Here is an 18392-nt window from a genome sequence, read left to right as displayed (position 1 = left end):
AGGAGCCGCGGCTCCATGCTTATGCCACAATGTGACTTATGTGATTCCCCTTTATTTTTTAAAAGCTTTTAAACACTTTTGGTTTTGCCTTAAAAAAAAAAATCATTCAAAACTTGCTAGGATAGGAATTTATCAGTTCAGATTATTTTATAAACCCATTCTTTATGGGCAGGCAAAGCACATTTAGAAAAGACCAAGAAGACATCATGCAAAGAGAAAACTCTTTACCTGCATAGAATTCGGGACTGTACACCGCACCCACAACTGGATTCAATTTCCAGCCTTAAAACAAATACACAAAAATGTTATCATCACATTTGATTCAACAACTCCTATCATTGCAAATTAACTACAAGTCAAATGGGTTGGTGTATTTTTTTTAATTTTAAAATTTAGAGGATGTATAGTTTGGGCAGGCATAAAGAATACCTGAAAACTATACATAGGAAAAATAGATTTATACCCTTTTTTGATTTTTTGCCAATACAAGTTAATAGCATGGAAACTATTGACCAGCTACAGATGAACCTTTTGAAAAGGATGTGATAATTCATTTCATCCCATATCAATATTTTCTAGAGCCCCTATAATGATTTAAATTTTTTGGTCTTCTTTCATGGATCACTACTAGATATTCCATCACATCCCTTTGTATTAAGTTCGCAAAGATCTCATGAACAGAATTCTTTGCAGAAACATATTCTGATAATCGTCATTCCTAATTGTGACCCAGAGGCTCTACAGAATTCCAAAGTGCTTTTTAAATCCCAAGGAAAATGACATTTATCCGCTAGAGATTGTGTGGAATACATTTCAAAGAATTCAAGAACCATAAAAATTCTTAATAAGCGTGTGATATCTAAGGTAACTTTCAAATAACCTGTATATAGGATTAACAGAATCCTGTAATTTTCCGAATGTTCCGCATGGTGCGTTTTCTGTAAAATGAATCCTGGCCCTTTAGAAACTTTTACTCAAGAAAAGAGCAAACAAGAATATTTGCAAATCAAGAAGCTACCCTCATTACACACCCACTGGGCACTATTTCAGGAACAACCTCAAAAAATGATCATGTTTTAGGGTTTGGTGATCATTTCCTGCTCCTGCTGGTAAGTCTTTATAAAAGCATCCATCATAGACTTGCCAAAAGACAGAAGACAGGTGTGGGAAACCTCGTGTCTTTGAGGTGAAGGTCAAATATCAGAGATCCTCTACTAAATGCTCCTGAGAAAAGGCAACGGTGAGAGTTGTGATGTGAGAGAAGGTATTTGTGACAAGTACCCTCTGAGCTCTTCCCAGAGGGAGAGGGTGTGGGTGTGCCATCCTATTGCCTAGTCTAAGAGACGAGCTTGTAAGAACAGCTGAAGGGTGACCACAATCTACTGATCCACTAAGGAAGATAGAGGCACAATATTGCAATAGATTGGCCCCTGGATGGACCTAAGAACTCCCTAGAACTTTCCAAGAATGTTTTGTTTCTAGAAACTTTCCGTTCCAATTTGAATAAACTAGCTGGTTTACCGCACCCAGGATGATCTTAGGATAGGGTTTTCCAAAGGGTTATCCTTGGATTACTCGGGAGGCATATTAATGGGAAACTCCTGGCTGCAATTTTAGACCCAGAGAACGAGACATGAAATTCTGAGATGTATTGTCCCAGGGGCTTCTGAAACTCCATATTGTCACCTTCCTCTCGTATATTAAACACATCTTATCTTATAGAAATTCCTATAGTGGTATAAAAATAAAAATTACCCCAATCATTTCAGAATATGTGCTTTATAAATATGGAAAATGACTTTAATTTGACCAACTGAAATTCACTGCTTCCTAAAAAAGAAAATACTCAATTTCTGAGGACATGTCCACATTTTAAGTCATTTGGAATCAAAGAGAAAATAGAGCAAACTGGCTGCAAATAAAGCTTCAGGGTTATCTGGACATATTTCATTTTCTCTTGCTAGTTTTTCACAGAAATCTAGAGTTTGTGAAAGAAATCTATATGGAGCCATATTAAGTGAATAATTAAGTTATGAATTTATTACCCTTCTTCTTCCCTCTGTCCTCCAACTTACAGCCTGCTTATGCCCCTACCTTTTACTGGTAGTGGAGACAGGGTCTTTTTGACACCATTGTTTCTTTTATGCATTCTTATTAACTCCCTTAAATAATTCCTTTTGCACACGAGGCTGGGACACACCATTCACTGAATGTGGATCCATTGATTATCTTTGATGTAACTATCAAAGATTGTAAGTTAGGCCAACAGTCTTTCATTTTTCTCAAAGAAACAGATTTCTCAGAGGTGTCTAAGACTGTCTAGAAATCATGTTTCTCTCATCTGCCTTTATCTTCCTCATTTCCTTGGGCTAAGAAAACTCTATCTATGTATCTATGTATCTATTTATCTATCATCTTTCTATCTATCTGTATCTATCATCCATCCATCCATCCATCTCTATCATCTCTCTCTCTTTCTTTATTATCTATCTATCTTTTGACTAATCAATCAATCTCTCAGCTCTTGACAAAGCTGACCTGATGTCTTCTTAGGGCATGCTACTTAATGCCACTTTCTAACTATCTACCAATGATCTACCAGTTTACCAAGTCTCCCCATGGAAAATTTCCATTCAATATAAACATAAATAGAAACAAAATGATACTCTCCCTCCTCAGAAGATCTATGCCATCTCACATTCGTAAGTATTAATTGAGAGAGGTAATTGATAAGGTCTCCTCTACAATAAGTCAGCTGGGATCTGTGAGCAGCAAAATGAAATGAGACTGCTCAGGTAGCCATGGGAACATTAGTGCAGGTTTTCCCTTCTTCCTATCACTGGCCTTTTCTCCTAAATAAGGCTGCTCTATTCCCACTGTAGGAAAAACAAAGGCTTTTCTGAACCACACCACAGGCACGAAAACTCAACTTCTCATCTCTGTCCTCCCCTGAAGCGGATTCCTCACCAAGTCTTCCCCCCTTCAGCAAATGGCATCTCCATCCACTTGGTTCCTCAAAGCAAAATTCTTGATAAATAACGCCTTGATGCTTCCCTTACCCTCATATCCCATGTACCATCCATTAGAAAATCTTGTTGGTTAGACTTTGAAAAGATGTTTCCACTCTCTCCACTTCCCTCCCTCACCAATGCCACCACCATCCCAGCCCAAGACATTTCTATTTCTTAGCTGGACAAATCCATGGCAACAAAGTCCTAACTCTCACCATCTTCCCTTCCTCTTTTCCTAGTGGCCAAACCAATTTTTAAAAGTAAATCAGACATGTCATCCTGCTACTCAGAATTCAATAGCTTCCTGCTGCACTTAGAACACTAATTCTTTTTTTTTTTAATTTATTTATTTAATTTATTTATTTTTGGCTGTGTTGGGTCTTGGTTGCTACGCGTGGGCTCTCTCTAGTTGCGGCGAGCAGTGGCTACTCTTCGTTGAGGTGCGCGGGCTTCTCATTGTGGTGGCCTCTCCTGTTGCGGAGCATGGGCTCTAGGCATGCAGGCTTCAGTAGTTGCAGCATGCGGGCTCAGTAGTTGTGGCTCGCAGGCTTAGTTGCTCCATGGCACGTGGGATCTTCCCGGACCAGGGATTGAACCCGTGTCCCCTGCCTTGGCAGGTGGATTCTCAACCACTGCGCCACCAGGGAAGCCCTAGAACACAAATTCTTTACCTTGACCTACAAGACCACACAATCTAACCCCAGTCCATTTGTTTTATACCAGTGTTCCCTTTTCTCCAAACTGTGGTGACAGACACTGGCCTTCTTCATCTTTTCAAAACAACTCAAGATCCTTCTAGACCAATCTAGACCATTCTAGATTGTATCCACTGCTCGCTCTGCTTGGAGAACTCTGCTCATTCCTCAAAAGTTGACCTGATATTATTTAGGTCTCCAATGTCTCCCCAGGGCAGGCTGTTTAATGCCTCTTCCTTCCCTACTCTTACGGCTGTCCCCTGATTCAATTCCCAGTTTTGTTTTCTGCATAGCGGTTAACACCGCCTGGATTTATCTTCCTTCTTTCGTTGCTTGTTCTTAATTGTTTTTATAAACGTTCTCCTTCATTAAAATTAATGGTAAAGTGAGCGGGACTGACTGCTGTCCGACGTGAATTCCCAACATCTAAAACTGTTTGGCAAATAGTCAGTGCTCCATATATTTACTTAGTTTTGCTCTAAAGGAACTGAAAGAATAAAGAGCTTTTTTTTAATGGACTCATTCCTTTTTAGCTAGGACGTCCTTCCTACTGTCAATGACCTGCTTCCCTATATACACCTAATAAAAAAGGGCCCTGTTAGGGGTGCCTGTCTTCAAGGGAAAGGCAATAAGAATCCAGCCCTTGAAAATCACCTCTGCTCAGACTTAACAGGGATCTTGCAGGCTTATGTAAATGCATGCAAATCACATGCAAATGGCCTCCTAGTCCCTGTGACTCCTTCTAGTACCTGGAAGGGACCCTTGGGATCACCTTGCTGGAGACAGGAGCCTGCATTGTCAGGAAGACGGACAAAATGATCCCGGTTTCAATTTCTCAGGCAGTTTGTGTATGTCCCCAGGCCTTGCAAATTCAGAGATTTTGATCAAGGACATTAAACTGAACAATGAAGCTTACAACAAAGGGAGAACAGCTGACAAAGCCCACCGCTCCCAGCTCCCAGGGCCCCCATACAGCAAGGCAATGGAGCAGAGACCAGACATGCGGAGGTCTCACTCCATATCACACACAGGAGCTGTTCAGAGAGACCCCTCTGCGGCCCGGCCCCAAGGGGCTGCGTCCAAATCAGCGCTCCGCTCCTAAAATTTAGCTTCTCAAAGGTCATCTGCCAGCCTTCTGTACAAACACTGGCCGAGGTCCCCAGTGTTAACTACGGCTGTATTGGGTGTTAAAAGACAGGTCTGAATGTGCACACAAAAAACTCTGCACGTGCCTTCTCTAGGGCTTTGCGGAGTTGGGTATCAAAGAAACACATTCAAGAAATCACCCTTAAATGTCCGGGGTTTCCATAATTCAAAAAGAGTCATGTACCACAATGTTCGTTGTAGCACTATTTACAATAGCCAGGACATGGCAGCAACCTAAGTGCCCAAAGACTGATGAATGGATAAAGAAGATGTGGCACATATATACAATGGAATATTACTCAGCCATAAAAAGAAACGAGATTGAGTAATGAGGTGGATGGACCTAGAGTCTGTCATACAGAGTGCAGTAAGTCAGAAAGAGAAAAACAAATACCGTATGCTAACACATATATATGGAATCTAAAAAAAACAAGGTTCTGATGAACATAGGGGCAGGACAGGAATAAAGACACAGACGTAGAGAATGGACTTGAGGACACGGGGAGGGGGAAGGGTAAACTGGGACGAAGTGAGAGAGTAACACTGACATATATACACTACCAAATGTAAAATAGATAGCTAGTGGGAAGCAGCTGCATAGCACAGGGAGATCAGCTCAGTGCTTTGCGACCACGTAGAGGGGTGGGATAAGGAGGGTAGGAGGGAGACGCAAGAGGGAGGGGATATGGGGATATACCTATGCATATAACTGATTCACTTTGTTATACAGAAACTAACACAACATTGAAAAGCAATTTTACTCCAATAAAGATGTTAAAAAAAAAATGTCCGGGGTTTCCAAAACTGCATACTGAGGTTTTCTAAAGACATGACCTGAGGATGCCAGGGATCTCGTATCTGAAATGGTGCAGACGGCAATGCCCAAAATGAAAAGTCAGTTGCACATTGCATCTGGTTCACTCAGTAACTTTTTTTTTTTGCAACACACATTTATTGTCACACACATTTAAATTTCATCTATACAGGATTTCTGTTTCTCTTCAAACATGAGTAGAAATAGCTACTTTAGATTAAGAATCCCCCATGGACCAATTTGCTGGGGGTGACGAGGGACCACCCCACTTAACCCCCTAGTTTGTCTACTCCCTATTACATGCTGGGCTTGGAGGCCAAAGGTCAGCAATCTTTTATTGTTACCCTGTGCTGTTTTTTTCTTCTAGAAGAGACATACTTTGCTTTTCCCAGTATGAAAATGAAGGAGAGTCCCAAAAGGCCACAAGTTTCTCAGACCCTCTCTGCTTGCTTATTTATTTGACCTGGCCAGCTTCTGTTAGCATCTGAATGTTTGATCCTTAAGTTAGTATGTCTATCAGGAAACTCAGCTTACTATCTACAGGAAAAAAAAAAAAACAAAGAACAGGATGGCTACTTATTATTGAGATTATTGTGTAATTAAATTTTTAGGGGACTTTGTACCCCTGCCACTGTTTTGAGTATTTTATCTCCCATAATAATCACAAATACCCAATATAGTAGGTCCCATTTCTCAGGTCCCACTTGGGAAAGCTGTTATGTGGAGGGTTTCAACAGCCTGCCTGCAGTTCAATAGCCAGTGAAAGGCAGGTATGATGCCAAGTCTACCTCTCCATATAGTCTTGGGTCTTTTTGTCTCGTTTTCATCCTTCCTAAGATCTCGGAGAAAATAAAAGAGCTACATCCAACACCCATGCTTCTCCAACATCGAAGAAGTTCCTGAGAATCTGATTCTCAACTCGTTTTACAGAGGAAACATTTGCTCTCCAATGAGCTCAGTAAAGCTTAACTCTTCTCTGTGGGTTGGTGTCCTCAGGAAAAATCAGCAATACAGAAGTAGCCCACCCAATTCCCTCTTTGTGGAGCTTTCTGATGGGGCGGGTTTCCAGATCCCTATATGTCATTCTACAGTCTTCTCTTATTGCCAAGTTCAAATGTCCTGGGAAACGGAATCCACATCCTCCACGATTTCATTAACTTTGGTCCTCTATAGCAGAGCCTCCTAACCTCGTGTCTTATCGCGGTTAGGGTCCTGTCCTATTCATCATCAGGAACTTCGCAGTTGCTTAAAGTTTTGTTGGATGACTGACAAGACTGAAGGAGTGCATGAATGTGATGCTGGCATGGAGAGTTATATTTTTCCATGTGAAGGTGATCTCAAAATTTGATGACTCTAGTAATGCATAATTTTGCTGAAGCCTAAGTTTGATGGTTTGTGAGAATGAATGAGGTAGCTAATGAATGAATCTCACCAATCAATTTTCTCATTTCCATGTGACTTTATTTGTCCTCACTTCTCTTTTTTCCCCCAGCTTTATTGAGGTATAACTGATAACTAAATTTGTCTATATTGAAGGATTGAAGGTGTACCATTTGTTGATTTGATGTATATTGTAAAATTTTTGCCACAATCCAGCTAATTAACATATCCATCATCTCACATAGCTACCACTTTCTTTTTTCTTTCTTTCTTTTTTTTTTTCTTTTTGGTAGTGATAATATCCTCTATTAACACAGTCATGCTTGTTAAGGATCTGAGAGGGCCCCATATCTTTTCAGTTATGTTGGATTGCATTTTATGGGAAATTTTACTTGTAGTGATGGTACTCATGAATTAAGGATTGAAAAAGCTTAGAAAACTACTTTTCTTGAATGCATAAATTCTCCACCATCTCCTCTATAGAAGCCAATCATCTTTATGTAGTTAGGATCTGCCTTTTTTTTTTTAAGTCAATTCTACTGCGACTGCCCATCTACCCCTTAGGTACCATCTTCAGTCCATGTGACAGGATAAGCCCCTGAGTACCCCCTTTTGGGTACACAGATTAGAGACCCATATGACTTATTTCTGGAAACTAAGAATGCATGGTTCCCTGGAATGGGATGTGGGATGTTTATGCCAACATACCAAACTGGGAATTTGGGGCTGCACCTTTAATAATCTTTCTGTTCCTGTAGCCGGTTGCTTGAGTGCAGTTCTGTAAGATGACAGGGGAAAGCGATGCACTCATAACACATGGGCATGGCCACAAGATTTTGTTATTTCATAATAAAAGAAAAAGGCTTCACTAATCACTCCATCTCCTCTAGCCTCAAATTTTACAGCTTTACCCCAGGAAAACTATGTCTTCTTTATAGGACTTCATGTGGACCCAGTGCATCTAAAATGCTTAACGTAATGCCATACACTCAGTGTTCCAGAGATGTTGGCTATTAATAAATAGGCTTTGAATTGTGTCTCCAAGGCCCACAGGTCCAGTTTTCAGCCCCTGGGTATGTCATTGATCAATAGCACTTTCTTTAAAATAAATATGCCTACATATGGCTTAAGGAATAATATTTGGCTTCCCTTGCTTTATTTTCTCACATAAGCAGCAGACATGAACATCTATGCATATGCATGAAAGCATGCGTGGTGCAAACACACACACACACTCACACGCACACGCACACACAGTTGCTACTTCATAATTAAAGAAAGTGCCCAGTAGTCACGTTGGTGTCATTGTGTACTAGCTCTTGCAAGTTGCAGAGCTATCATTTTTACCCAAGTAGAAAGTCTTCATGACATGTAACTCAGCGGTTTGCTTCATTTTATCACTGGGCATTCAAAGTCTGTTGCAAAAAGTTTCTATACCATTTAAGGTTATGTCTTGGGTTGTTGGAGCTGGGAAAATGGGTCAGCAGAATAAATAATTCTTCTGGTCTTTCTCCTTAGACTCCTATTATATTGAGGGTATATTTCTGTTTAATTTTGCCCCTTTTAAAAATAAGAACAAACTGGCTTAGCCTAATTGGTAGCCATTTGCACAAGTAAGAAGAAAAACAAAAACAAAACTACCAAATGCTTGTAGTATTGTTTATAACAGGAAAAAAAATTGTCAATCAGTATGTAAGGTGGGAATAAACCCATATACTCATTTTATGGAATATTATGTAACCACTAAAAAGAATGAATGTAGTCTGTATGTATTAACATTGAAAGAACTCCATATGACTTATAAAAGCCAATTAGAAATGATATGTACACCATGTTCATATAAAAAGCATGCACACACTACTGTGAATGTTATAAATATATACTGACTACATATATATACAAGAAAGTGAAAAATAAAGGTATAGACAATAATCTGTAATAGTGGTACCTTCTGAGGAGGTAGCTGGGAAACCAAGGTGGCAGTAGTGTCATTCAAAATATATTTTAGCCTTTTCTTCCCCCCCTTTTTCCTTCCCTCCTTCCTTCCTTCCTTCCTTCCTTCCTCCCTTCCTTCCTCTCTCTCCCTCTCTCTCTTTCTTTCTTTTCCTTTTTTAATGTCTGTATTTCCATGTTTCATGTGTAATTAAAATGTTAAAAATGGAAAATTCCATAAATTTTTCCTTAAGACTGTAATAAAATTGTTATTTTTTTTAAATCTATAAAACAAAAAATATCTTCCAGTCTCACAATTCAACTCAGCCATTAACATTTTGGTGTAATGCCTACCTTAATTCAAATCATGCTATACATATAATTTTCTTATTTTAAAATTTTTCATTCATTATGAGGCCCTTTGTAGTCTTCATCCTACACATTTTAATGACTCTAATATTCCACTAAGCTCTAACTTTAACTTACTACATTACATTCTTTCTAATTCTGGTACAATTAAGTATGTGATTAGCATATCAGCAGCCTCCCTCCCCCCATATATCTTAAGAGACATTTTTTCTGAGGATTAAAGAATCAAAATGTGTGAACATTTTAAATAACTCTTCATACATATTAAATCCTTATTATGAAGCATCTTGAGATGTCTTCTTCTAGAGCAAGGGCAGAAATGCCTTGTCCTGAAGGGGTCTGCAATACACAGCAACACCCTCACCTGCCTCCAAATGCCACTGGTGGGCAACCAGTTCTCACTATGGAACTGGTCATGAGGGACTCTCTAAGGCACTTGAAAAGCCTAATAGCTCCAGAGAAGATTCAAAGCCAGAACCAAATTCTGCAGTCCCACTTCTGGGGATGATTAGTGATCAGTGAGGAGGTGGTGATGAAAAAAGAAACAAACAAAACTTCCATCCTCCTTCAACTAACTCTAATAACAATAAATTAAATTACCCAAGTAATTCCCAAATAAGTACTGTATCTCACTCACATGGGAGTTATTATAGAGAGACTGAAAGAAGGACATGCACTCTTAACCCGAGAACTAAATTTGCCTTTGTCATGAAATTTATCTTATTGATTCAAGTGGTTCACTGTAGCAGGTCAGCAGCAAGGACACAGTAGCCATGCTGAGGCAAATATGGCTTGTTGAAACAGATTCCCCAGTTAAATTACTTAATAGATTCTGAGGTAGAGACAATTTCTTGTAAAAGGCCAATCTCTACTTACCATTTGTATAAGGGTTGACAGTCTTTTTATTTGTCATTACACGTGCTGTGGCATTATTTACCTATGTACATAGAAAACTCAAATAAGCACATATTCCAGGGCCAGTCCACAGTTCAATTAGTTGCATGCATTATGACTGTGATTACTTATTTAAAAAAAAAAAAAACACCAAAAACTAAAATGCATTTTAATTTATAAAAGGCAGTAGGTGCATAACAAAATCATACATTTTTATAATTACATTTACTTCATAACCATTTTAACTTAACAAATCATTTCAATAAAGCAATGTCATATCATTTAAAAGTTTAATATGGAGACAGTAAAAGCAAATTAAAAGGAACTGCATAATTGAAGACTGAAAAGCATGCGTGTACTCCATGGTAACACAGAAACAATAAATAGTTTTTAAACATAAAATAAGGTTCATATGAAGGAACATGCAGTGGAATAGAAGAGGGGAGAGACAAGGTACAAGGGAACAGAAATGTCAAAAAAAGGACAAACAAGTTTTAGCCGTATGCAACACTTTAAGAGGGAAGAACCATCGGGAAGCAACATCTAGCATTCAACACTTGGAACAAGAGCCTTTTACATCGCAAGAATTAACAAAATCATTCAAGCTTTAAAGTCACAGCTAACAAAAGGATAAAAGAGAGGGTGCATTGTTTAACACAATATGGAGTTAACGATCTGAGTAAGATGTGCACTGGTCATATCTCAATCCAGTCAGTGCCTCCCAGGCTAGCTTAGAACGTACACTCAGTTACAGGCGTACCAATATCCAAAAAAATAGAGCATCAAGAAAACTTAATACAACAAGTCAAAAAAATTCACGTGGTATATATATGTATAGAGATATATCAGCACTAAATACGTGAAACGGCAGATGGATTTCACCACTTACCATTCACCACCATCGCCAGCATGGGTTTGTATACAGTTACCATGGTTACTGAGAGTTTGGTGAGGGGCCTAAGGGTTATCGTCGAGGGTGGGAGGAAATGAAAGGCAAAATATGCAACATCTTACTCCAAAGACTAAAGCATTTTTAACTGGTATTTTTTTCTTTTTTTTTTTTAAGTTTTAACAAATACGACCCTGTGGTCATTTTGAGGGAGAGTCAGTGGTAGAAAGAGCAGATTCTGAGTATCGGAATTTTAGCGTTTATTTTTTTCCATGAAGAAGGGCCAGATATTGAACAGGAAATCCTGTTTGGTTATTCACTTTGTGATCAACAGAATATAAAGTTCAAACTGGCTTCTTAAAAAAACAAAAAAAAAAAGAAAGGTTTCATGACAAAAACCTCTCTTTTTTTTTTTTTTTTTCCCCAAACAATCGTTCTCTCGAATGCCATTTCTTTCACAATTTGGCTTAATTTGCACACCACTGTGGATCCCTCATCAACCCTGTAGTGGAAAGAAAAAGAAAAGGAAAAAAAAAAAAAAAAAGAAACTGCTCTGTATTTTGTTTTGTTTGGCAACACTCTCTCCACTGCTTGGAATCTACTGCACCCATTGGTAATAAGACATGAAAAATAAAATAATAAAAAAAAACCCTTTCAGATTAACCTTTCTTTTGTCTCACTTTTGCCATCCACCTTTCAGCAGTAATAAGAGTAACATAATAAAGGAAAATTTTTTAAAAAGTAAGGCCAGTTTTCCTTTTTATATATAAATATATATATATAAACAATGAGAAGGGAGTAGGGTCACATACAAGACACAATGATGCATCTGAAACAACAAATGAGCGTGAAGCAGACACTTATCAAAAAGATGAAAAGGAAAATATTTTGGACATGCACCTCGATTTTACGGCCCTCTACCACGGTGCCGTGTAATTTCTCCCTCGCCCTGTCCGCATCGGCACTATTTTCGAAAGTTACGAAACCAAATCCCTGCATGCAGGAGGGAGAAGGGAAAACAACATGCAGATTATTATTTTCAGTCAACGACCACTGTGGAACGTTCTCTCGCTTTAATTTCTATTTCTTGTCCTGGCTTCAGTTCTGTAACATGCAAATTAGAGAAATTATAAGAGTACTAAAATGTGCAATAAGTAAGCGACAAATGTGAACAAGATTTTTGTTTTCTGTCACCCGTTAGCTGTCACCCCTGAAGAATTCAAAGAATGATACCAGAAATACCTTTCTAAATGTCACTACAGAAGAAAAGAAATTTAACGGAAAGAAAATGAGATCAAAATAAATGTACAGTGTCTTCACAGAGAAGAAAATGAAATAACGAGGAAAAAAAAGGGAACCACTTTCTTGACATGCAAATTAAGAAGAAAAGAAAAGAAAACATGTGCACAAAATTCAACAATGAATGCCAGAATCTTCTAACATTGCCTACAGAGTCATGCTGTGTGGTTTTAAGACCATCTCTTCTCCATGCAGTTTTAGGGTTATTCAAATTTGTGAATTCTACAGCCTTTATGTCTCAAAAAATAAAAATTAGAAGCCTAAAAAAAAGGAAAGACCTTTTTTTATAATAAATCTTAAACTCTGATCTAATAAGCAAAATAATCCCATGAAATGAATAGAAATAAACATCAATTGATTAATAATGCAAACAGTTCAAGTAACATTTTTGTATTAATACTTCCCCTCTGACCCCACAAATAATATACATGCTTCGGAATTTGTCAACTTTCCCGACTACTTTATTAACCCAAAAGGGAAATGTGTATTCATATGGTAAAGTCCTAAGACATTATGCTGGTATTCATTTATCAAATCAACTGGTAGAAAATAAAGAAGCTCCTTTAATAGAATGTTATTTATAATAACACTCTGGGAACTTTTATTGATCAATAACAAATATACCCTTTTCTGCACCACTGGCATATTTTGTTTAATATTTCAGCCTCAAAAAACAACCCCCCAAACATCGCATTGCCAAAAATCCATCCTTTTTCTTCACTGACACTGTTCCTAAGAAGAGTACAGAAAATATGACACATTATTTTTAAAACCCCTAAAAATATTTGTACATCTTGTTCAGAAATATACACCAACCGTTTGAAACAATTCCAGTGCAAATATGCCCAGCTCGTTCTTGTCTTCACAGTGTAAACTGGGTGAAATAATGCAATGTGCCAGGACTCCTCTTTGTGTTGTTCGGTAATCTTTACATAAAGGAAAAATGCTAGCTTTAAGCTTAGCTGGGGCAGTAGGACAGTCTGTCCTACTAATAAAATAGACCGCCATTACAAATCACAGCTAGTCATTAGCTGTTAACTCTCAGATCCTCATTAGATTGCTAAAGGGATGTCCGAAACTCAGGGTATTTAGAGAGCTCTTACCCAGTGCTTTAACTAAGAGAGAACTTTCCAATATTAAGATGGGCTCATGCATAGAGGAAACTAGTTGTGGATGTCTTCAAGTTAGATTAGATAATTATCTGATAGAGAAAAAAATTAATTATTCACTTGGGGGATTAGGCTGAATTACCCTTCATATTTCCCACAGTGAGGGTCCATGATTAGGGTAGGTCTGAACTATTTGATTAACCTAATAAGGTTACATGCTTAGAAGGACGCTACCTAGTTCTGTACATCACTGGTAGGATGGCCACATTTGGTACTCAAAGATACGTGCCGATTAGTTTTGAAATAATAGCTCTTCAACAGGCAAAAGACAGAATTTGGGGGAGGGGGTCGCTCTATTTGATGGCTCTGACTCTTAGCCAGTGGGTCCCACGCTTAGTTGTACATCAGAAGGAACTGGAGAGCATATTAAACATTCAGATTCCTGAGCCCTGACCCATATCTATCGGATCAGAATCCCAGAGTGGAGCCCAGAAATCTGCCGAAAAAGTGACCTATGTGGCCCAGCAATTGGGTTTCCATGGCCTCTCGTACCACTAAGCACCATCAAAAGGATTCAGTTCTTCGAATGAAGTAGAATATTACATTGCCAGTTTCTATAGAGCAATTTAGGGAGTGGAGTGAGTTTTTGAGATGAATATCTATCTGACTTGGTGATTCGTATCTTAAACCTAGGGGTCAGCCAAAATCACATAGGAACGTTCTCTTCCTGACCTCTAAGCCCAGTGCTCTAGCATCCATAGCCGTGCCATACATTTAATAAGTAATTAGGGAAACTAGGACTCCGGCTCTATCTGGGGCAATTCTCTCACTTGGCAAGGAAAGGAAATCCACAGTCCGATGTGATTTATCGACGGAGGGCTTGGTGGCATCATTGTTGTCGACAGGCACTAACAGTCGGTGTCACCGCAGTGCTGGAAAGAACACAGGCAGGAGAAACTCGAACATGCCACTCACCTGTCTAACACGATCCCAATGAATCGAGTCACTCTGATTCTGGTCTGAACCCAGAGCAAACCATACTGGCCTAAAATCTGCATCATGTATGTCACGGAGAGGTGAAAGTGAAGATAAAAATCTATTCTGAACCCCAAGTTCATAAACTAAAAAGGAATTGTACTCCATTTTCACTTTCCTTTGAAGTACAAAAAATATATTGATTCTCTTTATTATTATTTTTACTCTCATTATTTTCTGCTAAACTTTTTGTTTTGTTTTGTTTTGTTTTGAGTGGCTCATTTCAACCTGCTGAGATGCCTAGTTGAGATCTGGCAAAGCTGGGTTCATGAAGACCTTGCTCTAGCCTCAGTCCCCCAAATACCAAAGGGATTCTCCTACGTGTGCCATTGGACAATCCTACCTCCCACCCAGGTAAGAAGTGCTATGATGTCCCTGGGTCAGAAGATGGCCAGATTCTCATCTGGGGAGCTACAGCATAATCAGAGACCACCAGCTGGCCATTTTTAGGCACCCTCTCTATCAAGCACAGGTGCTGTTTCTTTTGACCTGCCTCGTGGTCAGAATTCTATCTTAAGCAAAATGTAACTTCCAGAATATTCTTAAAATATTTTGAATATTTTTATCTCAGTCTTAAAAAGGGGATCAAAAGAAGCACCTTCTGGACTTGGCCTGGAGAGCACAGGAAGGAACTGAGTGCAATGCAATAACCCTGTAAAGATCAAGCGTGCAGGAGGGGCTGCATGGGGGGAGTCAGATGCTCCCTAAGTGCTGGCGGAGAGACACTGCTTCCCAGGGTTCACCTTAACAGAGAAGGGGGAGCTAAGAGAAGGAGCAATCCTTCAGGGGAAGAGAATCCGGGATATTTGTGCCCTATGATGGGAAGGCATGACCCCAGGCAGATAATGGCGACCCTAACGTGGACCAGCCGTGACTTGCTTATTTATTTATTTTTTTTAAATGGTCAGAAGAAACCCACTACATTCTGTTCTTCATTTTTTTTTTTTTATTTACCACCTTAATCTTTATTTATTTATTTATTTATTTATTTATTTATTTATTTATTTATTTATTTTTGGCCGTGTTGGGTCTTCGTTTCTGTGCGAGGGCTTTCTCTAGTTGCGGCGAGCGGGGGCCACTCTTCATCGCAGTGCGCGGGCCATTCACTGTCGTGGCCTCTCTTGTTGTGGAGCACAAGCTCCAGACGCGCAGGCTCAGTAGTTGTGGCGCACAGGCCTAGTTGCCCCGCGGCATGTGGGATCTTCCCAGGCCAGGGCTCGAACCCGTGTCCCCTGCATTGGCAGGCAGATTCTCAACCACTGCGCCACTAGGGAAGCCCCAGACTTGCTTATTTTTAAATCTTTTTGTGAAACATAAATTCTGATCTTCCCGTATCCCAGTTATTTTTCTACTTTAGTCTTGTGGGATATATTTAGGCGATATCTTCCCTTTTTGTAGTAATACAAATACAATATTTTATAGCTGAAATAAAGGCTCTGAAGTACCCAGGATGGATGCGTGCGCTGACTTTTCATCTTACATGAAAATCTGATTCCACTAGTTTCTGGTGCAGAGAACTCCTATCACCTAGAGGAGGAGAGCTGTTGATAAGGGTCTGAAGGCTCATTTTCCTGTGGGACTAAGGGCTTTACGACCCACTTGTTCCCAATCGCCTTTTCACACACAGCCCCTTCTCCCTGGAAGACCATCTTCCCTCCGTCCCTTCCCTGGGAAACCCTGACTCATCTTTTTTCTCGCAGCTTAAATGCCACTTCTCCCAGAAGCCCTTCCAGCTTCCAACAAGATTGGTCTGCCTGCTTGGAGTCTCAGCAGCCTCTTCTTCGCTAGAGAACACAGCAAACTCTATTGCATTTGTTTGTCTTAAGGATCCGTCTCTCAGGCTACTCTGGAAAGTCTGTGAGAACAGGAAGCACCTCTGTCTCACTCACGTCCGATTCACCAATCTTGTACTGGAATGCAACCAATACTATAGACATCACTGAATCAAAGGGCAGACTGCATTTCCTAGGTCTATGAAAAAGTAGCTATCTCTGGCTGCACCCCCCAAATAAAATGTTTCAGAGGTAAACACAACATTTTTAAATCTCCTAAAAGGAAAAATGAATGATAGGCTCTCTCACCCTGAAATGCTATCTCATTCCATTTTCCAAGTCTGGCAGATCTTTTCTGAAAGTGATTTCCTTGCTTACTTGCTATCCTTCTATACATGAACTTGTACATTATACATCCCAAGGATGATATAGATACTGCTTGTGTGTATATAGGTGTATATGCACAGGCGCATGCACACGCACACACACACACACACACACACACACACACACATCAAACACCCACATTGAGCCACCCTCATTGAGCATTGAGTGGCTGTCTTGGGATGGTCCCCAAAGAGGATGGCCAGAAGGTCAGCTCCTGGCTTGTAAGGGCTCCCCCATTTCCTGGCTGCTTCTCCAGTACCAAAGGATGAAAATCAGGTCATACCAACAGTTCAGGTTTCTCGACCATTAAAATGGAAATGTTCCTTTAAATAAGACCTTTTCCCATAAAGGATAACGTCAAGTACGAAAGAAAGATATCCCTGTGTGAGCTGTTTCCTTCATTCAGCAGTTCTCAACTGAACTGTCTCCATGACATTCCAGTGGTACTGGTCAGCTCCCACACCTGCAAGACCAGTTCTTTCAGAGGGAGCAAACCCACTGAGAGAGGCTATTTTTGATGGTTCTTAATCAGAAAAAAAAAAAAAAAAAAGGCTTCACAGCTTCACAAAATCAATCTCTTGTTGCAGCAAATTTAAATGGTCTTATTCCTAAAGCCCTAGAGACAGGCTAATCACGAGAATGAGGGAAGAAGTCTTAAAAATAGCACCACCATTGTCCTTTCAAAATAGCAAACGATATTCTTCTAATGTCCTTAAGCTCTCGAAAAAAATTAAATAGCTTCCTCCAACTTGCAAAAGTTAACAAAACAAAGTACACGTGGAATATAAATTTTTTTTAAAAACCCTTAAAGGCAGCAGTGCTAGGACTCAGGATTAGAAGAAAGTTGGCCAACATCTTCTGTAACTTTGCACAGAATACATCAGTCCTGAGTGAAAGGGATCAGGCACGTTTTTCTCTTAATGCACTTGACTTTGCACATATAGAAATAGTACCTGTAATGCTTTTCATACCAGAGCAGAAAGAGAGTTAGCTTATTTTTCCCCCAGCCTGGAGGTCAAACTACTGACATATTACAAGGATGACCATAAAACATCTGAAATTACAGAAGAATGAGGAGTTCCCTAAAGTAGCAAAACCTGAGAGTATAATGAATTGATTTTTCTTTTTTTTTTTTTTTTTTTTTTACACTTATCTGGCATATCACAACACCATTTTGACTGTGGAAAAGAGAATACTGGCATTTTCTTTCTTCAATTCAAACAGCATTATCCTATTTGGTTAATACTAAACCTATTTAGGACGGAGAGGGTACAGACTGTCCAAGGAATAATAAAGGATTGCTTTGTGGGGAGGAAATGGTTACTATACCCAGGAGACTGGCTCTTGCCCCCTTAGGTAAAACCTGTTCTTCTTAGTAACCCTCCTGGGTGCTGGCTTGTCCCAAATTGCCTGTGTATGAAAAGCTCTGGGGCTGAACCCGGGATCTCTCTGTGCTTGGTAATCAACTTCTCTCCATCCCCACTTTCACAGTCTGGGGATGTGAAGGCAGCTGAACATTCCTGGCGGACCGGAAACCAGGCAGAGTTATTGAACGTGTTCACTTTCTAGTTCCTGATGTCAATATTCAAGTCTTTTGCAGCATCCTTCCCTGTTAACCACAGTATCTGCGGCTGCTCTGCCGAATGCACTGCTTTCCTCC

General features: G+C 39.6%; 1 protein-coding gene across 7 annotated transcripts in view; it reads right to left on the bottom strand.

Moving 5' to 3' along the window:
- The window catches only part of RBFOX1 (RNA binding fox-1 homolog 1), a 1862366-nt gene that overhangs the window by 103371 nt on the left and 1740603 nt on the right, over positions 1-18392 (bottom strand). For all 7 annotated transcript variants that reach the window (XM_068565272.1, XM_068565270.1, XM_068565268.1 and 4 more), the window contains 3 exons: positions 12031-12123; positions 10224-10284; positions 229-282 (listed from right to left, as the gene is read on the bottom strand). In XM_068565272.1, coding sequence (XP_068421373.1) covers positions 229-282; positions 10224-10284; positions 12031-12123 — 208 coding nt within the window. The remainder of the gene's footprint in view (positions 1-228; positions 283-10223; positions 10285-12030; positions 12124-18392) is intronic.

This window comes from Eschrichtius robustus, chromosome 16, assembly GCF_028021215.1.
Source record: "Eschrichtius robustus isolate mEscRob2 chromosome 16, mEscRob2.pri, whole genome shotgun sequence".
In the NCBI taxonomy this organism is placed as follows: Eukaryota; Metazoa; Chordata; class Mammalia; order Artiodactyla; family Eschrichtiidae; genus Eschrichtius; species Eschrichtius robustus.
The sequence above is the reverse complement of the archived record's forward strand: the minus strand, read 5'-3'. Positions and strand labels throughout refer to the sequence as shown.